This window comes from Oncorhynchus gorbuscha, linkage group LG15, assembly GCF_021184085.1.
Source record: "Oncorhynchus gorbuscha isolate QuinsamMale2020 ecotype Even-year linkage group LG15, OgorEven_v1.0, whole genome shotgun sequence".
NCBI classification, from domain to species: Eukaryota; Metazoa; Chordata; class Actinopteri; order Salmoniformes; family Salmonidae; genus Oncorhynchus; species Oncorhynchus gorbuscha.
Window position 1 is genome coordinate 78700026 of NC_060187.1, and position 22858 is coordinate 78722883.

Consider the following 22858-nt stretch of genomic DNA (forward strand, 5'->3'; position numbering starts at 1 on the left):
GTTGACATGTGGAATGGTTGAACTTGAAGGTCCAACTTTCTACAGCTACCTGAGAGTTGACACCCCCTCCTTATTAGCAAAATCTAGGAACATTTTAGATTTATGACAGAGTAAATGAGGTTACACATACAGTACACAGCCAACATTCAGCATATGATATAAAATACCGAGACTGTCATATAATAAGACATTGATTGCTAGATCAAGCTGTAAAATATATTGGCTAAACAAAGACAGTGATAATTGCATGCACAGCACACCTCAATAATTCATGAATAGATGGAAAAACCACGAGATCAACTTTCTACTACGACCACTGTTCACAAATTACACTAAAACGCCCCAACATAAAATACACCAATCGAATGAGACGCATTGACATTGGTTTCGGCCAATAGCATGCAGCGTTTTCCCCATAACGAGTGCGCGTCAGAATCTAGTGCACACACTCATGATAAGGACTGCTGATGATGTCTGACAACGCAGAGTCTCCTACAGAAACGCAAAAAGATGAGCCTTCAACCCCACAACAGCCTACAGAAGACTCGGGGACGGCAGACGAGAAGAAAAAAAGTAAATTATGAGCGACTGTTTGACTCACAGTTACATTTACAGTAAGATATCGTGCTTTCTGTTTACAAGCAAACGTGACCCGGAAGAGGTCGATTGACCGTTGTCTCAGTCAATATAATTGAAACAATTTTGTAAACAGCAAATCGATGGTCAGGGTTGTTCATACATTTTAAGTAGGGCGGGCGCTGGCTGAATGGTTCACGTTTAGCTTGCATTTCAAACTATGTTTACCTCATAATTGAACACATTATACAAAATGTTTTTGTTTTTTAGGGCTGAGACATTATTTTGATTTCTTACTGCATCAAACATTGAACATGCCAAAATCAATGTTCAGACGCTAAGGTGATCATGGCTATAATGATTTCACAGTCCAATATTTTTCCAGCTGACTATAACATAGCTGGAAACCTATGATAGTTTAGGTTATGTAGCTAATAATAATATATAATAATATAAGCCATTTAGCAGACGCTTTTATCCAAAGCGACTTACGTGACTTATGTGTGCATACATTCTACGTATGGGTGGTCCCGGGAATCGAACCCACTACCCTGGCGTTACAAGCGCCAACTGAGCTACAGAAGGACCACAATACATCGATTACTTTAATAATATTTACATCACTCATCTCAAATGTATATATTGTATACCATCTATGCCGCTCTGTCATTGCCCATCCATGTATTTATATTTTTGTATCTTTATTTAACCAGGCAAGTCAGTTAAGAACAAATTCTTATTTTCAATGACTAGGAACAGTGCAGAACAACAGATTTGTACCTTGTCAGCTCGGGTGTTTGAACTTGCAACCTTCCGATTACAAGTCCAATGCTCTAACCACTAGGCTACCCTGCCGCCCCATATGTTTATATTATATTAGATATTCTTACTCCATTCCTTTACTTAGAGTCTATTAGGTCATTCTTGTGGAATTGTTAGATTACATGTTAGGTATTGCTGCACTGTCAATTAGACGCACAAGCATTTCGCTACACTCGCAATAACATCTGCTAACCATGTGTATGTGACCAATAAAATTTGATTTGATAACACAGATCAGGGCATTAACTTTAATCTAGCAGTCTATTGTTATGCTATACAAAATATACATGTATTCTGTCTCTCTCTCATTCTCCCTTCATCCTCCTCTCCCAAGTTGATGTGTTGTTGAAGGCAGTAGGAGACACCCCCATCATGAAGACAAAGAAATGGTCGGTAGAGAAAGGGAGGACAGTGCAATCACTCTCTCAATTCATCTCTCGATTCCTGAAGATGGAGGCCAATGAACAGCTGGTGAGTTATTGTGTGTGTGCTTCTCAATAGTTGTCTCTTGCCTCCTTCCCTTCAGCTAGAGGAAGTGGACAGGTGATACCTCTGGTATATGCACCAAGGAGGCAAAGATATTTAGAACTAACCTAAGATGGTTCATCTGTGTCGTTTTACAGTGGGAGCAAATAAAGCCTAGCACGATCCTATAGAGTATCACAGTATGAGTCATTATACCCATAAAACCTAGCGGTCAAACAGGGAAATGGTTCCAATTGTTTTTCCACCATTCATTATTCCCATAGGGGAGTTTAGAAACTCTTAAAATAAAAACTGTTGTGACGTTTTGATAACCTTGTAAACTTCTCTCGGACAAGGTGACTTTTATCAATATATTCGCCTGTATTTACCCCCCAACAAATGAAATGCCAATCATCTGCTAATGTGGCTATTATAAAGAACTACAAATCCTGAATTGAGACAAAAGTTAATCCAGAGATTCTTAACCATCTAATGCTAGCTAAATGTTGTAATTAATAAATTGGCAACATTTTTTAAAATGTACCTGTTAGCAAAGGTGCCAGCTAGAGATGCCGTGCAGAAGCGTGCAGGGATTTGTAGTCTTGCAGAGTGCCTAGTCTGATGCTAATTAGCATATTAGAATCTGAGGAAAAATAGAGGTGAATATATTGATAAAAGTACCCTTGTCTGAGAGATATTGACATGGTTATTAAAGCGTCATGCCTACATTAAATGCAGCCCTTCATTTAAGTGTTTCTAAAAATCCCCGATGAGAAATGACTTGTGGAAAAACGATTGGAACCATTTCCCTGTTTGACCGTTCTTTACGGATGCTTCAGCTTTATAGCCCCTGTGACATGTCTGGACTACCCCTTCTGTCTGTGACAGATGGTATGAACTGGAGAAAGCATCCTGGCCTCTTGATATGCACCCACTGTGGCCTTTGCTCTGGGACTATAGTGCGTCAGCTTGTTCAATGATTCTAAACACCCATTGCTCTCATCTCTCACTCTCTCTCTCTCACACTCACACACACACACAATTGGCTTTATTGGCAAGTGAAATAGATAAACCATTTTTTTAAATCTCTCTCTCCACACAGTTCATTTACGTCAACCAGTCATTCTCTCCCTCGCCTGATCAGGAAGTAGGAGTCCTGTTTGAAGTGAGTACCTTTCATTTGAAATCATTTCTGGAGGCATTAGGAAATGCAGTTTTTCTGTTATCTATTTGTCCTGTGGTAAGTTAGTTGACCACCGGAGGGAGGTCTAAGTGAGCAGTTCCCTGTGAGATGGAGCTGTTCATATCTTCACAGTGACTACTGTTCCCTGGGGCCAGTACACTACTGTATGTGTTATGTCAATACAGGCCTGGATTATTCACCAAGGATGTATATAAACCCTGGATTGCTGATGCTATGTATTAGCCATTGAGAGGCTAGTAACAAGGAAAATGTTTTTGTTTTATGTTTAGATCATAATAACATTTAAAAGTATGCATTAAGGTGTCTGTAATAGCATGCACATGACTGTGAGAAAAGATGTGAGGTGATTCTGAGAATTTGGTTGCAAAATATCCTCTAGCCCAAGGCTTACCCCTTCAGTGTTTACAGATCAGAAGAAACTGTATAGATGTTTGGCAGAAGCTCCACTATGTGTAACGGCGTTCGTCTGTTGAAGAAAGAGAGTCGGACCGAAATGCAGCGTGTTGGTTACTCCTGACTTTAATGAAATGAATCGCGGTACATGAAATAACTGAATACTAAATACAAAAACAACAGAACGGACCGTGAAACTAATTACAGCCTATCTGGTGACTACAACACAGAGACAGGTACAATCACCCACGAATTACAAAGCGAAACTATGGCTCCCTAAATACGGTTCCCAATCAGAGACAACGATAAGCACCTGACTCTGATTGAGAATCACCTCAGGCAGCCAAGCCTAACAACACCCCTAATCAGCCGCGATCCCAAATACTACAAACCCCAATACGAAAAACAACATATAAACCCATGTCACACCCTGGCCTACCCAAACATATAACAAAAACACAAAATACAATGACCAAGGCGTGACACTATGCTCATTGCAAGCCTGCATAATGGAGCCAGCATCACATATGACTTACTATCTAATTCTCTTCAGACCTGTTAACACTTGGGTAAAGGCTAAAGGTTTATCAGGCACAGTTCTCCTGGTCTAAGGGTCAGGTTATTAGTGTCCACTTGACCCCATCTTGACCCATGGCCTTGACCGTCCCTATTAAATGCCCGCTAAATACTTCAGCTGATGTTTTGTGCTCCCTTTCCTATTCTTCTAAAATAGTAACTCTTACCCTCTGTGTTTTTCAGTGTTTTGGCAGCGATGGGAAGCTTGTTCTACATTACTGTAAATCTCAAGCCTGGGGTTAACAGTTTTTAGCCCTTTTCAGTTCAAACGCATACACACACAATATTGTTTATACTCCTTCCTTGCCTAAACCAATGTTGTCATTGCTAATTTCTTGTTTGTTTTGCTGTACATAACCCAATGTAAATAAATTGTGACTATATAAAGTAAACCCACTCTGTCCCCTGTGTTGTCTCCAGACAATTATAGACATTAATAGGAAAATGTCAGGATTTGTCTTTGCACAGGGGGCATAACCTGTCCGGCTAGGATACTTACACTAAATATAACCCCACACAGATTGAGATGAGTGCAACAATTCAAACACTGTAATGACATGACATGGGATGGTGCCAAGAGTGGGTGAAAGTTGAGTTGACGTTAGCCAAGAAAGTAGAGTGGGTACTAGGGAGGGAGGGAGACTGATATGGGAGAAAGTACAGTAACAGATGGACTTAGAGGGATTACATGGATTTGGGATGGGTCTGTGACACAAATTCACAAGAAAGACAGAAAAAGGAGGAGTGTGGCGGGGGACTCACATTCGTCCTGGAGCATGAGAGAGAGTGGGAAAGGAGGATAAAGAGAGAGAGGAGCATCTGGCTGGAGAGGTAAGGGTCATAACTGATCATTCTGACAAAGTGGTATTAGAGAGAGGAGTAGTGCATAGTACTACCAGGGATGACAAAAATCCAAAATACCAAAAAATGTGTGCAAAGTTATTGCTTGGTCAACATGAATGTCTCCATATCGGAGAGGACTGAGGAGAAATACGAAAGAGGATAGGAAGGAAAGATTGTGATGGAGGAAAATAAAAGACTGCAGTAGAAAGATTGCATTGTAGTGATGGATGTTGTCTCGAGAAAAATAGACCTCTGTTTCTTCTGTAGTGAGACAACGATGCAGTTCCGATTTGGTGCCAAATTTCAGGCTAAGAATTAGTAGTTCTTAGAACTGAATAAGCTGTTAAGAGTTTGGCATGGAGAAAATAATGATGTACTTCCTCATGTGCTCTGTATAGCCGTTTATATATCTTGTACTGTCCAATCCTTTAAAAAATACAAAAATTGCAACTGAAATGACTGAAAGAGAATGTTGCTGTTGGTAACTGAGGATTATAGGGAAAATCACAATTTATTGTTCTCGTACACATTTTTAGCAGATGTTATTGTGGGTGTAGCGAAATGCAGGTATAGTGAAATGGCATTGGGTTTTTAACGTACTGTAGGTCATTTTGTGTTTAGCATTTTTTATTGTTGATTCATTGCCCATTTGTTATGCCAATGAATTTCAGTTTATTGTTGATTAATTGCCCATTTGTTATGCCAATGGTTTTCAGTTTATTGTTGATTAATTGCCCATTTGTTATGCCAATGGATTTCAGTTTATTGTTGATTAATTGCCCATTTGTTATGCCAATGGGTTTCAGTTTATTGTTGATTAATTGCCCATTTGTTATGTCAATGGTTTTCAGTTTATTGTTGATTAATTCGCCATTTGTTATGTCAATGGTTTTCAGTTTGTTGTTGATTCATTGCCCATGTATTATGTCAATGGTTTTGTTACGATGAGTGAAGAGGTGTGGAGTCAGGCGCAGAGAGCAAAAGATGTGGGAAAAACAACACGCTTTAATGTCCCGGAAACATAACATGTACAAAAGTGGAAACACAAATTAACAGAAATATAAACGGACAGCGTGAAACCCAAAATGCCAACAAAATACACTCAAACAACAAAACAGACGAACAAGCCCGCACGAAACAGAAGCGGGCTAAACAGACTATATATAACCCTATCCTAACAACCAAACTAGAAACAGGTGCTACCAATTAGACAAAACTAAACGAACACAGAACAACGGATCGGCGATAGCTAGTAGACCGGCGACGACGACCGCCGAGCGCCACCCGAACAAGAAGGGGAGTCACCTTCTGTAATATTCGTGACAGTACCCCCCTCCTGACGCGCCGACGCCGGCCTCGGGGACGACCCGGAGGCCGAGGCGCTGGGCGATCCGGACGGAGGCGATGGAACTCACTCAACATGGATGGGTCTAGAATATCCCTCACCGGAACCCAGCACCTCTCCTCCGGACCGTACCCCTCCCAGTCGACGAGGTACTGCAAGCCTCTCACCCGGTGTCTCGAGTCCAGAATAGCTCGTATCTTGTACGCCGGGGATCCCTCAATGTCCAGAGGGGGCGGAGGAACCTCCGGTACCTCATTTTCCTGCATGGGACCAGCTACCACCGGCCTGAGAAGAGACACATGAAATGAGGGGTTAATATGATAATACGAAGGAAGTAATAATCGATAACAAACCTCATTTATTCTCCTCAGGACTTTAAATGGCCTTATACACTGCGGACCCAGCTTCCGGCAGGGCAAGCGGAGAGGCAGGTTTCGGGTCGAGAGCCAGACCCTGTCCCCAGGTGCAAACACGGGGGCCTCACTGCGGTGACGGTCAGCGCTCTTCTTCTGCCTTCTACTCGCTTGACATAATGACTCTTGGACTGCCCTCCAGGTCTCCTTAGAGCGCTGTACCCACTCCTCCACCGCAGGAGCCTCAGTCTGGCTCTGATGCCACGGTGCCAGGACCGGCTGGTACCCCAACACGCACTCAAATGGTGACATGTTGGTAGAAGAGTGGCTTAGTGAATTCTGGGCTATTTCTGCCCAGGGAATATATCTCGCCCACTCGCCTGGCCGGTCCTGGCAATACGACCGCAGAAACCTACCCACCTCCTGGTTAACTCTCTCCACCTGACCATTACTCTCCGGGTGATACCCTGAGGTAAGGCTGACCGAGACCCCCAGACGTTCCATAAATGCCCTCCAAACACGGGAGATAAATTGGGGGCCCCGATCAGAAACTATATCCTCGGGCACCCCGTAGTGCCGGAAGACATGGGTGAAAAGAGCTTCCGCAGTCTGTAGGGCCGTAGGGAGACCGGGCAATGGGATAAGACGGCAGGACTTAGAGAACCGATCCACAACGACTAGGATAGTAGTGTTACCCTGAGAGGGGGGGAGGTCAGTAAGAAAATCCACCGAAAGATGGGTCCACGGCCATTGTGGAACGGGAAGAGGTTGTAATTTACCTCTTGGCAGGTGTCTAGGAGCCTTACTCTGGGCGCACACCGAACAGGAGGAAACATAGAATCGCACATCCCTCCTCAAAGTGGGCCACCAGTACTTCCTCTCAAGACCTCTCACTGTCCTATAAATACCTGGGTGACCCGACGAGGGTAGACAATGAGCCCATCGAATCAATTGATCACGAACAGCCAGCGGCACGTACCTACGACCCTCCGGACACTGTGGAGGCGTAGGTTCCCCCCTTAGCGCCCGCTCGATGTCCGCGTCCACATCCCATACTACCGGTGCCACCAGCTTAGCTGCCGGAATGATGGGAGTAGGATCGATGGACCTGTCCTCAGTGTCATAGAGTCTTGACAGCGCGTCAGCCTTAGTGTTGAGGGAACCTGGTCTATATGAGATAGTGAAACGAAATCTGGTGAAAAACATGGCCCACCTTGCCTGACGAGGATTCAGTCTCCTAGCTGATCGGATATACTCCAGGTTACGATGGTCAGTCCAGATAAGGAAAGGGTGCTTAGCCCCCTCAAGCCAGTGTCTCCACACCTTTAGGGACCTAACCATAGCCAACAACTCCCTATCCCCCACATCATAATTCCGCTCCGCTGGCCCGATTTTCTTAGAAAAAAAGGCCCAGGGACAGAGCTTCGGTGGCACACCCGAACGCTGTGAGAGCACCGCTCCAACCCCAGCCTCGGATGCGTCCACCTCTACTATAAACGCCAAAGAAGGGTCCGGATGTGCCAACACCGGCGCCTTAGTAAACATCGCCTTCAACTTATGAAAAGCTCCGTTCGCCTCTGCTGACCACTGTAAACGCACCGGCCCCCCCTTCAGCAGTGAGGTAATAGGGGCAGCTACCTGACCAAAACCCCGGATAAACCTCTGGTAGTAATTGGCAAATCCCAAGAACCGCTGCACCTCCTTTATCGTGGTCGGAGTCGGCCAATTACGCACGGCCTTAACGCGGTCACTCTCCATTACCAAACCAGAGCTGGAAATGCGATAACCCAGGAAGGAAACTGATTGTTTGGAAAACTCACATTTCTCTGCCTTCACATACAGGTCATGCTCCAGCAGTCGTCTAAGAACCTTGCGCACAAGAGATATATGCACAGAGCGTGTAGCGGAGTAGATCAAAATATCGTCAATATAAACCACTACACCCTGTCCGTGCAGGTCTCTGAGTATTTCATCCACGAAGGATTGAAATATAGCTGAGCATTCTTTAAACCGTATGGCATGACGAGGTACTCATAATGGCCCGACGTAGTGCTAAATGCAGTTTTCCACTCATCTCCCTCCCGAATACGCACCAAATTATAAGCACTCCTGAGATCCAGTTTAGTGAAGAACTGCACTCCGTGAAATGATTCCACTACCGTAGCAATGAGAGGTAGTGGGTAACTAAAACCCACTGTGATGGAATTTAGACCTCTATAATCAATACATGGACACAAACCACCATCTTTTTTCTTCACAAAAAAGAAACTCGAAAAGACAGGTGACATGGAGGGCTGAATGTACCCCTGTCCCAGAGCCTCGGTGATATACTTTTCCATAGCCACCTTCTCCTCCTGGGACAAAGGATACACATGACTCCTGGGGAGTGCAGCGTTAACCTGGAGATTTATCACGCAATCCCCTTGCCTATGGGGTGGTAATTGGGTCACTTTCTTTTTACTGAAAACGATAGCCAAATCATCATACTCAGCTGGAATGCGCACGGTGGAAACCTGGTCTGGACTCTCCACCGTTGTAGCACCGATGGAAACCCCTACACACCTGCCTGAACACTCATCAGACCACCCCTGTAGAGTTCCCTGTTTCCACGAAATCGTAGGATTATGAATAGCTAGCCAGGGAATCCCCAGAACAACTGGAAACGCAGGTGAATCGATAAGGAACAAACTAATTCGCTCCTTGTGATTCCCCTGCGTAATCATCTCCAACGAAATTGTGGCTTTCTTCACCAGCCCTGACCCTAATGGTCGACTATCTAAAGAGTGCACGGGAAAAGGGGGGTTTACTTTTACTAACGGAATCCTCAACCTCTGAGCGAGTCCGCGATCTATAAAGTTTCCAGCTGCGCCTGAATCTACCAGTGCCTTATGCTGGAGAGAAGGAGAATAATTTAGGAAACAAATTAATAGAAACATGTGACCAACAGGAAACTCTGGGAGAGTGTGGTGCTTACTCACCTGGGGTGACCGATGATTGTTCTGCCTGCCCTCATGATTCCCAGATGAATTCCTCCAGTACCGACCAGACGTGTGCCCTCTCCGGCTACAACTGGTACAGGAGGAGCTTCCTCCTCCGATCTCCCTTGACGCGGTACCTCCTAGCTCCATCGGGATGGGGGCAGGAGGATCAGGAGGTAGAACTGACAGGACCCTTTCAGAACGTCCACGAGCAGCTAGCAGATGGTCCAACCGGATCGACAGGTCTATCAGTCCATCCAGGCCAAGTGTAGTATCCCGACAGGCCAGCTCCCTACGGACGTCCTCTCTCAGGCTACACCTGTAATGGTCTATCAGGGCCCTGTCGTTCCACCCTGCTCCCGCAGCCAAGGTCCGGAACTCCAGCGCGAAGTCCTGCGCGCTCCTCGTCCCCTGTCTCAGATGGAACAATCTCTCACCCGCCGCACGACCCTCTGGAGGGTGATCGAACACGGCCCTGAAACGGAGGATGAACTCCAGGTAGTTGTCTTTCGCTGAGTCGGGCCCGTTCCAGACCGCATTAGCCCACTCCAGGGCTCTACCGGTCAGGCAGGTGATGAGGACCCCTACTCTCTCCTCCTCCGAGGGGGCCGGTCGAACGGTGGCCAGGTAGAGGTCTAATTGCAGCAGGAATCCCTGGCACCCTGTCGCTGCTCCATCGTACTTCCTCGGAGGCGTCATGTGCAGAGCGCTGGAACCGGATCCAGATGGTGGAGATGGTAGAGTTACTGGTGGGAGGGTCGGTGGGGTAGTAGGGAAACCATTCCTCTCCCAATGATCCATCCTCTCCATCATCTGATCCATCGCTGATCCTAGGCGATGGAGGATGGATGTGTGATGATGGACTCTCTCCTCCATAGTGGGAAGAGGAGTGGTCGCTGCTCCTGCTGACTCCATATCGTGGTGCGGGCTTCTGTTACCTTAATGAGTGAAGAGGTGTGGAGTCAGGCGCAGAGAGCAAAAGATGTGGGAAAAACAACACGCTTTAATGTCCCGGAAACATAACATGTACAAAAGTGGAAACACAAATTAACAGAAATATAAACGGACAGCGTGAAACCCAAAATGCCAAAAAAATACACTCAAACAACAAAACAGACGAACAAGCCCGCACGAAACAGAAGCGGGCTAGACTATATATAACCCTATCCTAACAACCAAACTAGAAACAGGTGCTACCAATTAGACAAAACTAAACGAACACAGAACAACGGATCGGCGATAGCTAGTAGACCGGCGACGACGACCGCCGAGCGCCACCCGAACAAGAAGGGGAGTCACCTTCGGTAATATTCGTGACAGGTTTTCAGTTTATTGTTGATTCATTGCCCATTTGTTATGCCAATGGGTTTCAGTTTATTGTTGATTCATTGCCCATTTGTTATGCCAATGGTTTCAGTTTATTGTTGATTCATTGCCCATTTGTTATGTCAATGGTTTTCAGTTTATTGTTGATTCATTGCCCATTTGTTATGCCAATGAATTTCAGTTTATTGTTGATTAATTGCCCATTTGTTATCAAATCAAATCAAATGTATTTATATAGCCCTTCGTACATCAGCTGATATCTCAAAGTGCTGTACAGAAACCCAGCCTAAAACCCCAAACAGCAAACAATGCAGGTGTAAAAGCACGGTGGCTAGGAAAAACTCCCTAGAAAGGCCAAACCTAGGAAGAAACCTAGAGAGGAACCAGGCTATGTGGGGGGGCCAGTCCTCTTCTGGCTGTGCCAGGTAGAGATTATAACAGAACATGACCAAGATGTTCAAATGTTCATAAATGACCAGCATGGTCGAATAATAATAAGGCAGAACAGTTGAAACTGGAGCAGCAGCACAGTCAGGTGGATTGGGGACAGCAAGGAGCCATCATGTCAGGTAGTCCTGGGGCACGGTCCTAGGGCTCAGGTCCTCCGAGAGAGAGAAAGAAAGAGAGAATTAGAGAGAGCATATGTGGGGTGGCCAGTCCTCTTCTGGCTGTGCCGGGTGGAGATTATAACAGAACGTGGCCAAGATGTTCAAATGTTCATAAATGACCAGCATGGTTGAATAATAGTAAGGCAGAACAGTTGAAACTGGAGCAGCAGCATGGCCAGGTGGACTGGGGACAGCAAGGACTCATCATGTCAGGTAGTCCTGGGACATGGTCCTAGGGCCCAGGCCAGTTGAAACTGGAGCAGCAGCATGGCCAGATGGACTGGGGACAGCAAGGAGTCATCATGTCAGGTAGTCCTGGGGCATGGTCCTAGGACTCAGGTCCTCCGAGAGAGAGAAAGAAAGAGAGAAGGAGAGAATTAGAGAACGCACACTTAGATTCACACAGGACACCGAATAGGACAGGAGAAGTACTCCAGATATAACAAACTGACCCTAGCCCCCCGACACATAAACTACTGCAGCATAAATACTGGAGGCTGAGACAGGAGGGGTCAGGAGACACTGTGGCCCCATCCGAGGACACCCCCGGACAGGGCCAAACAGGAAGGATATAACCCCACCCACTTTGCCAAAGCACAGCCCCCACACCACTAGAGGGATATCTTCAACCACCAACTTACCATCCTGAGACAAGGCCGAGTATAGCCCACAAAGATCTCCGCCATGGCACAACCCAAGGGGGGGCGCCAACCCAGACAGGCTGACCACAACAGTGAATCAACCCACCCAGGTGACGCACCCCCCCCAGGGAAGGCATGAGAGAGCCCCAGCAAGCCAGTGACTCAGCCCCCATAACAGGGTTAGAGGCAGAGAATCCCAGTAGAAAGAGGGGAACCGGCCAGGCAGAGACAGCAAGGGCGGTTCGTTGCTCCAGAGCCTTTCCGTTCACCTTCCCACTCCTGGGCCAGACTACACTCAATCATATGACCCACTGAAGAGATGAGTCTTCAGTAAAGACTTAAAGGTTGAGACCGAGTTTGTGTCTCTGACATGGGTAGGCAGACCGTTCCATAAAAATGGAGCTCTATAGGAGAAAGCCCTGCCTCCAGCTGTTTGCTTAATTCTAGGGACAATTAGGAGGCCTGCGTCTTGTGACCGTAGCGTACGTGTAGGTATGTACGGCAGGACCAAATCAGAGAGGTAGGTAGGAGCAAGCCCATGTAATGCTTTGTAGGTTAGCAGTAAAACCTTGAAATCAGCCCTTGCTTTGACAGGAAGCCAGTGTAGAGAGGCTAGCACTGGAGTAATATGATCAAATTTTTTGGTTCTAGTCAGGATTCTAGCAGCCGTATTTAGCACTAACTGAAGTTTATTTAGTGCTTTATCCGGGTAGCCGGAAAATAGAGCATTGCAGTAGTCTAACCTAGAAGTGACAAAAGCATGGATTAATTTTTCTGCATCATTTTTGGACAGAAAGTTTCTGATTTTTGCAATGTTACATAGATGGAAAAAAGCTGTCCTCGAAATGGTCTTGATATGTTCTTCAAAAGAGAGATCAGGGTCCAGAGTAACGCCGAGGTCCTTCACAGTTTTATTTGAGACGACTGTACAACCATTAAGATTAATTGTCAGATTCAACAGAAGGTCTCTTTGTTTCTTGGGACCTTGAACAAGCATCTCTGTTTTGTCCGAGTTTAATAGTAGAAAGTTTACAGCCATCCACTTCCTTATGTCTGAAACACATGCTTCTAGCGAGGGCAATTTTGGGGCTTCACCATGTTTCATTGAAATGTACAGCTGTGTGTCATCCGCATAGCAGTGAAAGTTTACATTATGTTATGTCAATGGTTTTCAGTTTATTGTTGATTAATTGGCCATTTGTTATGCCAATGAATTTAAGTTTATTGTTGATTAATTGCCCATTTGTTATGTCAATGGTTTTCAGTTTATTGTTGATTAATTGTCCATTTGTTATGTCAATGGTTTTCAGTTTATTGTTGATTCATTGCCCATTTGTTATGCCAATGGGTTTCAGTTTATTGTTGATTAATTGCCCATTTGTTATGTCAATGGTTTTCAGTTTATTGTTGATTCATTGCCCATTTGTTATGCCAATGGGTTTCAGTTTATTGTTGATTAATTGCCCATTTGTTATGTCAATGGTTTTCAGTTTATTGTTGATTAATTGTCCATTTGTTATGTCAATGGTTTTCAGTTTATTGTTGATTAATTGCCCATTTGTTATGTCAATGGTTTTCAGTTTATTGTTGATTAATTGCCCATGTATTATGCCAATGAATTTCAGTTTATTGACTGCTGGAGAATGTGTTGGGTATTAAACTTTAATATAATGGCCTATGTAAACAATACCTGCAAATCTGAAGCGTTTTTCACCAGACATAGCCGCAGGAAGTAGTTTGGGGGTGCGGGTTTTTGCCTGCATTACAGGCCGCTATATCAGTCTACTAATACAGAACTAGTAAAACTAGTACTATTTTATTCAACTTTTTATTCTGATTTTTCACGGGGTCCTGCAGCACACTCAGCACCCATACGTCCCACTGAGACTGACTTGAAGATTCTAGTGGTATTACAGTGATCGGCAGTCATACTAACTGGTTAATCTGTCCTGTGTTAACATTGCAGGGATCGCAAACAGTGTGAGAGAGAGACCAAGAGAGAGAGCCAGAGTGGGTTTCACACTCTAACACACCTAACACAAACAGATTAGAGCAGATTAACATGGAATACCAGAAAAATGATTTAGATCAGAGGTTTAACTAATGATTTCATTTAAAAAAAGCAATCTGTACATTTGATTCCTTCCATCTTTTTCCTCCTCTACTTTAAGTCGTGAGGAGGATGCTGTGAGAGGTAGAGGCAGACCAGAACCTCTTAATCAGGAAGTAGAAAGTTAATAACGGGGTGCAGGTCACAGAACGTTATGGATTACTAATACCTCCAGAACCATATGCAAACACACTATGAACTCTTGGACTTGTACAACCCGTCACCCTGAGCATTACTGTGAGTAAGATATACTGTATCTGCCCTAAAATGTGATCATACGGAAAACACTTGTACGCCAAAGCAAAATGTATTCCAATAATCTCTCCATTTGATGATACGTTTTACGGCTGGATCTGATAGTATCGGTATCAACTCTGTATGATCAAAACTCATTGTAGGACTAGAGTGAAAAGTTAGGCGACAGAGATCTAGATAGCGTATCCGATAGCTCTCTAAGGTTTATGATGAAAGGCGGCTAGGGACTAGTGATCTATTGACTCCCATTACTGTTGAATGGTTCGAGTGAAGAGCCCTAGGGATCTATAACAGCATAAACCTTCAGTCCTGGTTGGGCAGACATGTCCTCCTTCCATCCCTTTCTTTTCTCCTCGTGTGACCCCTCTCCTCTGTTCATTTGTCCCTTCTGTCCATCTCTTATTTTCCATCCCTCTTTTACCTTGACAGAATCTTATCCAACTCTCTCTTTCCCCTTCTCTCTATTGTTACTTTCCCTTTGTCCCCATTTTCTAATCTTTTCTCCACATTGTTTTTATCTTTTTACTCTGTTCTTTCTTTTTGAAACTCTCTTTCACTGATTTCAATCTATCACCAGAACTGTCATCATCTTCTTCATCATCCTCTACATCACCAACAACAACTTCATCCTCACATACTGCTTTTGATACTTATATCCCATCTTCCTCCGTTTGTCCATCTGTCTTTCTTCATCCTCTTCTCCTTCCCCTGCCCCGAGTCTCTACACACTTCCTCTCCTCCTGCCCTATCCCTCCTTCTTGACCTTCTCTTACCCTCTCCCCTCCTCCCGGTGTGGCCATGTTGGAGAACATGTCTCGTCGGTCCCGCTCCCTGCTGTCCCTGACCCTGACCACTCTGGCTCTGGCCCTGTCCATCCTGGCTCTCTGCACCTCTTACTGGTGTGAAGGGACTCACAAGGTGGTCAAGCCTCTCTGCCTGTCTCCGGTCAAGATGAGGAACTGTGGGCAGAACAACAGTGAACCCTACACCACAGGTATGCCACCCATGTAACTGTCACCTGTGTAATTGTGATGTCATTTCCTGTGGCACTCTCAACACACCCAGTGTCACCCTAACTTATTGACCCACCCCTCACTGTGATCATATGTACAGTATATCCTGTTACTGTCATCACTAGTCAGCCCTACGGATCCTACCAGCCCTAAGCTATTATCTAAACATTTGGATGTACAAGGGAGTCTAAACTGCATTCATTTGGTTCAAGTACCCATCTAAGTGTTAGACAAGTAGAAGGACAGTGTTTCACATAAGAATTACACAACTGTAACACCATGGTGACATCTGCCAGCCATTTATAACATGCTGTCTTCTGACTGTGTGTGTGTGAGAGAGAGAAAGTGTCTTCTGTATGTGTGCATGCTTGTGTGTGTGTGTTTGGTGTTATTCTGCCTTGCTCTTCATGCCCACTTGGGTTGAAACCCAATCACAACCCTCATCCAAGTGCTCCCAAATGGCCAAACACCCAAAAGATGCCAGTCTGATTTTCTTTTACTCCAAATTAACTGTTTTCAATGAAGTCAGTTGATCATCCCAGCAGTATGTTCTGGCCACTTATGTGGCCTCTTCCCCTATTCTCCAAAGGTTTATGATACTGTACATATTTCATCTAACCTTTCAAACCTGCCTCCACATCCCTCATTGAAAACAACTTTGCTCTGAGCTGTAATCTGCTGTGTGTGAGGAATGCAGATGAATCCTGGGGGTTTGTTCTGTCCTCTCTGCTCCCTGGTCTGTATTGTGTATAATCCAGTGAGATTGAGATTAACACTTTATAACTCCATACATTAATCCAGTTAGAGAGTTTTAGTGTTCAGTACATACTGTAGCACCGCTAACCACAGCAGGAGGCTCACCTGATATACACGTTAACCACAGCAGGAGGCTTACCTGATACACACGCTAACCACAGCAGGAGGCTCACCTGATACACACGCTAACCACAGCAGGAGGCTCACCTGATATACAAGTTAACCACAGCAGGAGGCTCACCTGATACACACGCTAACCACAGCAGGAGGCTTACCTGATACACACGTTAACCACATCAGGAGGCTCACCTGATACACACGTTAACCACAGCAGGAGGCTCACCTGATACACACGCTAACCACAGCAGAAGGCTCACCTGATACACACATTAACCACAGCAGGAGGCTCACCTGATACACAAGCTAACCACAGCAGGAGGCTCACCTGATACACACGCAAACCACAGCAGGAGGCTCACCTGATACACACGTTAACCACAGCAGGAGGCTCACCTGATACACACGTTAACCACAGCAGGAGGCTCACCTGATACACACGTTAACCATAGCAGGAGGCTCACCTGATACACACGTTAACCACAACAGGAGGCTCACCTGATACACACGTTAACAACAGCAGGAGGCTCACCTGATACACACACTATAACCACAGCAGGAGGCTCACCTGATACACACACTAACGACAGCAGGAGGCTCACCTGATACACACGCTAACCACAGCAGGAGGCTCACCTGATACACACGCAAACCACAGCAGGAGGCTCACCTGATACACACGTTAACCACAGCAGGAGGCTCACCTGATACACACGTTAACCATAGCAGGAGGCTCACCTGATACACACGTTAACCACAACAGGAGGCTCACCTGATACACACGTTAACCACAGCAGGAGGCTCACCTGATACACACACTAACCACAGCAGGAGGCTCACCTGATACACACGCTAACCACAGCAGGAGGGACACCTGACACACACTTAGTAACACAGGTGGTTGATCTTGTCTGAGTTATATTATAAATACCTTAGTGTTGTAGACAATGGGGAATAGATTTGGGAGTGAATCCATTTAGAGGGATTACATCCCATGTGAGTTTTACTACAGAGATAGGAGCGACAAGCTGACCCAGTGTCATTCACAAGAAATGGGATGCGATTTTAATCAATCCCTACTGGGCATTAACGTCAATTCAAAGTCTATTTCATTTATTTTAAATAACGTGGAAACAATGTTAATTCAACCAGTGTGTGCCCAGTGGGTCACTTAGAAAGGATAAGAGAAAGAATTTAGGGTTTTACTCAGAATGTTCAGGTATGTGTTGTGTGGAACAAATATGGCACAGGAAGTTAAGAGAGGTGAACAGAAAGATACAGTTCCACTGTCATCAGATGGATACCAAGATAATATTCTACTGTCCCCCAGAGAGCCCAACTCAGAACCCATACAACAGAACCCTGTCCCCCCAGAGGAAATATAATATTCTACTCTCCCCAGAGAGCCCAACTCAGAACCCATACAACAGAACCCTGTCCCCCCAGAGGAAATATAATATTATACTCTCCCCAGAGAGCCCAACTCAGAACCCATACAACAGAACCCTGTCCCCCAGAGGAAATATAATATTCTACTCTCCCCAGAGAGCCCAACTCAGAACCCATACAACAGAACCCTGTCCCCCCAGAGGAAATATAATATTCTACTCTCCCCAGAGAGCCCAACTCAGAACCCATACAACAGAACCCTGTCCCCCCAGAGGAAATATAATATTCTACTCTCCCCAGAGAGCCCAACTCAGAACCCATACAACAGAACCCTGTCCCCCCAGAGGAAATATAATATTCTACTCTCCCCAGAGAGCCCAACTCAGAACCCATACAACAGAACCCTGTCCCCCGGAGGAAATATAATATTCTACTCTCCCCAGAGAGCCCAACTTAGAACCCATACGACAGAACCCTGTCCCCCCGGAGGAAATATAATATTCTACTCTCCCCAGAGAGCCCAACTCAGAACCCATACAACAGAACCGTGTCTCCCCAGAGGAGAGATGAACTGGCTAAGATCCGCCAGAGACAGCTGGACAATGCTGTCCACTACATCTGGGAGACAGGAGAGGACAAGTACACCTTCAGATACTTCCACACGGGCTTCTGGGAGAGCTGTGAGAAACACGTTGATGGTGAGAAAGGCTACAAGCACACTTTACTTTTCTCTCTCACAAAAAGTTGCAAACCGCTAATATTGTTCTAAATCTTTCCTCCAGGTGAGAAGTGTCGCAGCTTTATTGAGCTGACTCCTGGTGAAACACAAGGTGTGGTCTCTCTCTCTCTCTCTCTCTCTCTCTCTCTCTCTCTCTCTCTCTCTCTCTCTCTCTCTCTCTCTCTCTCTCTCTCTCTCTCTCTCTCTCTCTCTCTCTCTCTCTCTCTCTCTCTCTCTCTCTCTCTCTCTCTCTCTCTCTCTCTCTCTCTCTCTCTCTCTTTGCCTGTGGTGTCTAGTTTTGCATTATGTTATTTTGAAGGCCTCCCATTGATACAGTGTGTGTGTGTTTGGTTTTATTATCCTTGTAGGGACCAGAAGTGGGGAAGTTCGAACATGTGGGGACAAGGAAAAATACTATTTTAGGCTCAGGGGTTACGTTTAGGGTTAAAATTAGGGTTAGGGGGTTGAGGTTAGGGTTAGGGCTTAGGGATAATATGATTTTGAATGGGAATCAATTGCTTGGTCCCAACAAGGATAGTAAAACAGATGTGTGTGTGTGTCTGTGTGTGTGTCTCCAGGTGTGTTATGGCTATCGGTGATATCTGAGTTCACTTACATCGGTCTATTGGGAATGGGCTTTCTGTTGATGTGGTTGGAGTTGTTGTGTTCCCATAAGGAGATACACGCTCTCAAAATCAACGCCTATGCTGCCATCTGCACCGTACTGTCAGGTAATGCCTCTACCCTCCCTCCCTCCCTCCCTCCCTCCCTCCCTCCCTCCCTCCCTCCCTTCCTCCCTTCCATCCTCTAGCCAAGATGTTCAGTTAAAGAATCAATGAAACAGTAAATCAATGCTTTTCTCTCTCCCCTTCCAGGTCTGATGGGGATGGTGGCCCACATGATGTACACCACAGTGTTCCAGATGACTGTCATCGTTGGCCCTAAAGACTGGAGGCCTCAGACCTGGGACTACGGCTGGTCATTCGCGTGGGTATTCATTCACACTCTTAGTAGTGAATAGTAGGGACCCTTCTTTCATAGCCCTCTCTCTCTAATGACCCCTCCCTCTCTCTCTGTGGTCTCTCCTCAGCCTGGCGTGGATCTCCTTCAGCTGTTGTATGGGAGCTGCAGTCTTCACCCTCAACTCTTACACCAAGACCATCATCGAGCTGCGCCACAAACAGAGGCTCCGATTGGAGGAGACCCGCGCCGCCAGCCACGCCCCTCCATACGATGAGGTGGTCCCCGGGGGCGGGATCTACTCTGTCAGCGGCCTATTGCAGTGCCCAGACGGGATGATTGACGTGGCGTGGGCGCCTGATGGGACTGTGATGGGGGTGGGGAACGGGGATGTACCAACTCTTGTGTTGCTAGGAGGATGTGGGCCAGAGGGCTGTGAGGACTGTGAAAGAGAGATTGATGAGATGGAGGAGGCCATGGAGAGGGAAAGAGCTGATTCGCCCTGTTAATAAGTGATGGGTGGGGCTAAAGAGAACAGAGGAGGACTATGGGTAATGTAGTCACTTTACAGGTACAGTATATGCACCTTGAGCTCTCAAGATGGAAAGACTGAGACAGAGAAAGACTGAGACAGTGAAAGACTGAGACAGAGAAAGACTGAGACAGAGAAAGACTGAGACAGAGAAAGACTGAGACAGAGAAAGACTGAGACAGAGAAAGAGCGAGACAGAGAAAGACTGAGACAGAGAAAGCCTGAGACAGAGAAAGAGTGAGACAGAGAAAGACTGAGACAGAGAAAGACTGAGACAGAGAAAGACTGAGAAAGAGAAAGAGTGAGACAGATAAAGACTGAGACAGAGAAAGACTGAGACAGAGAAAGACTGAGACAGAGAAAGACTGAGACAGAGAAAGACTGAGACAGAGAAAGACTGAGACAGAGAAAGCCTGAGACAGAGAAAGACTGAGACAGAGAAAGACTGAGACAGAGAAAGAGTGAGACAGAGAAAGACTGAGACAGAGAAAGCCTGAGACAGAGAAAGACTGAGACAGAGAAAGACTGAGACAGAGAAAGAGTGAGACAGAGAAAGCCTGAGACAGAGAAAGCCTGAGACAGAGAAAGACTGAGACAGAGAAAGACTGAGACAGAGAAAGAGTGAGACAGAGAAAGACTGAGACAGAGAAAGACTGAGACAGTGAAAGACTGAGACAGAGAAAGACTGAGACAGAGAAAGACTGAGACAGAGAAAGACTGAGACAGAGAAAGACTGAGACAGAGAAAGAGTGAGACAGAGAAAGACTGAGACAGAGAAAGACTGAGACAGTGAAAGACTGAGACAGAGAAAGACTGAGACAGAGAAAGACTGAGACAGAGAAAGACTGAGACAGAGAAAGACTGAGACAGAGAAAGACTGAGACAGAGAAAGAGCGAGACAGAGAAAGACTGAGACAGAGAAAGCCTGAGACAGAGAAAGAGTGAGACAGAGAAAGACTGAGACAGAGAAAGACTGAGACAGAGAAAGACTGAGAAAGAGAAAGAGTGAGACAGATAAAGACTGAAACAGAGAAAGAGTGAGACAGAGAAAGAGTGAGACAGATAAAGACTGAAACAGAGAAAGAGTGAGACAGAGAAAGAGCGAGACAGATAAAGACTGAAACAGAGAAAGAGTGAGACAGAGAAAGAGTGAGACAGAACTTGATGGACATGGGACACAGGAACTGTGTTGGCTGTAAGAGCTACAGTATCCCCTCTTTGACATTGAACAGAGATCACCTTGACATACATGGTTCGGGCTAACGCTCCTCACATTGTCATTCATTAATACAATAGTGCCAAATGGTAAGGGATTGTTATACAGTATTGTTATACATTATGTATGTAAATGTATCCATGTTAGAAATAGTTTTACCATAAGAATCCAATACTTTCTGAACTTTGTAAAACATGCTTTTCACTTGGTCTGAATGGGTCCCGTTCTGAATCTGTAAAATAAACAATCTGAAGTGGAACTGATGTTATTCATGCAGTATTCCTCCTTCTCCCTCCTCTCCTATAGGAGACATCTGTCTGTGGTATCTCTACTGTAGTTATCTCTGTATTTCTCTACCTCTCTGTGGTGTCTCTACTGTAGTTATCTCTGTATTTCTCTATCTGTCTGTGGTATCTCTACTGTAGTTATCTCTGTATTTCTCTACCTCTCTGTGGTGTCTCTACTGTAGTTATCTCTGTATTTCTCTATCTGTCTGTGGTATCTCTACTGTAGTTATCTCTGTATTTCTCTACCTCTCTGTGGGTAGCTCTACTGTAGTTATCTCTGTATTTCTCTATCTGTCTGTGGTATCTCTACTGTAGTTATCTCTGTATTTCTCTACCTCTCTGTGGTAGCTCTACTGTAGATACCTCTGTATTTCTCTATCTGTCTGTGGTACCTCTACTGTAGATCTCTCTGTATTTCTCTACCTCTCTGTGGTAGCTCTACTGTAGATCTCTCTGTATTTCTCTATCTGTCTGTGGTATCTCTACTGTAAATCTCTCTGTATTTCTCTACCTCTCTGTGGTAGCTCTACTGTAGATCTCTCTGTATTTCTCTACCTCTCTGTGGTACTTCTACTGTAGATCTCTCTGTATGTCTCTATCTCTCTATGGGTAGCTATGCTGTAGATCTCTCTGTATTTCTCTATATGTCTGCGGTATCTCTACTGTAGTTATCTCTGTATTTCTCTATCTGTCTCTAGTAGCTCTACTGTAGATATCTCTGTATTTCTCTATCTGTCTGTGGTACCTCGACTGTAGTTATCTCTGTATTTCTCTATCTGTGGTAGCTTTACCGTAGACCTCTCTGTATTTCTCTGTCTGTGGTACCTCTACTGTAGATATCTCTGTATTTCTCTATCTGTCTGTGGTATTTCTCTGTCTCTGGTAGCTCTACTGTAGATATCTCTGTATTTCTCTATCTGTCTGTGGTACCTCTACTGTAGATACCTCTGTATTTCCCTATCTGTCTGTGGTACCTCTACCGTAGATCTCTCTGTATTTCTCTATCTGTCTGTGGTACCTCTACTGTAGATATCTCTGCATTTCTCTATCTGTCTGTGGTAGCTCTACTGTAGTTATCTCTGTATTTCTCTATCTGTCTGTGGTACCTCTACTGTAGATACCTCTGTATTTCTCTGTCTGTGGTACCTCTACTGTAGATATCTCTGTATTTCTCTATCTCTCTGTAGTAGCTCTACTGTAGATCTCGCTGTATTTCTCTATCAGGGTAGATGAACAGGCAGAGACAAGTTAAAGAAGAATATTTAAGCCTTGAGACAATTGAGTCATGGATTGTGTAAGTGTGCCATTCAGAGGGTGAATGGGCAAGACAAAAGATTTAAGTGCCTTTGAACTGGGGTTGGTAGTAGGTGCCAGG

At 45.1% G+C, this 22858-nt stretch overlaps 2 protein-coding genes across 2 annotated transcripts; both read left to right on the top strand.

The window, feature by feature from the left end:
* The first annotated feature begins 424 nt into the window (after nt 1-424).
* Nucleotides 425-4428, top strand: LOC123996913 (ubiquitin-like protein ATG12). The gene is made up of 4 exons (XM_046300746.1): nt 425-573; nt 1733-1869; nt 2966-3028; nt 4220-4428. The coding sequence occupies exons 1-4, from the start codon at nt 468-470 to the stop codon at nt 4277-4279; spliced, it is 366 nt and encodes a 121-aa protein (XP_046156702.1). The 5' UTR covers nt 425-467; the 3' UTR covers nt 4280-4428.
* Nucleotides 4429-4774: 346 nt separating this feature from the next.
* LOC123997407 (germ cell-specific gene 1-like protein) lies at nt 4775-20163 on the top strand. Its single transcript, XM_046301599.1, has 7 exons — nt 4775-4867; nt 14097-15489; nt 18286-18468; nt 18553-18600; nt 19067-19219; nt 19364-19475; nt 19579-20163. The coding sequence occupies exons 2-7, from the start codon at nt 15294-15296 to the stop codon at nt 19955-19957; spliced, it is 1071 nt and encodes a 356-aa protein (XP_046157555.1). The 5' UTR covers nt 4775-4867; nt 14097-15293; the 3' UTR covers nt 19958-20163.
* Nucleotides 20164-22858: the final 2695 nt, after the last annotated feature.

Coding starts and splice junctions, on each gene's coding strand:
- LOC123996913 (XM_046300746.1), top strand. CDS start 468: ATGATGTCTGACAACGCAGAGTCTCCTACAGAAACGCAAAAAGATGAG. Junction 574..1,732: donor GGCAGACGAGAAGAAAAAAA/GTAAATTATGAG, acceptor TCCTCTCCCAAG/TTGATGTGTTGTTGAAGGCA. Junction 1,870..2,965: donor TGGAGGCCAATGAACAGCTG/GTGAGTTATTGT, acceptor CTCTCCACACAG/TTCATTTACGTCAACCAGTC.
- LOC123997407 (XM_046301599.1), top strand. CDS start 15,294: ATGTTGGAGAACATGTCTCGTCGGTCCCGCTCCCTGCTGTCCCTGACC. Junction 15,490..18,285: donor CAGTGAACCCTACACCACAG/GTATGCCACCCA, acceptor TACTCTCCCCAG/AGAGCCCAACTCAGAACCCA. Junction 19,476..19,578: donor GACTACGGCTGGTCATTCGC/GTGGGTATTCAT, acceptor GTCTCTCCTCAG/CCTGGCGTGGATCTCCTTCA.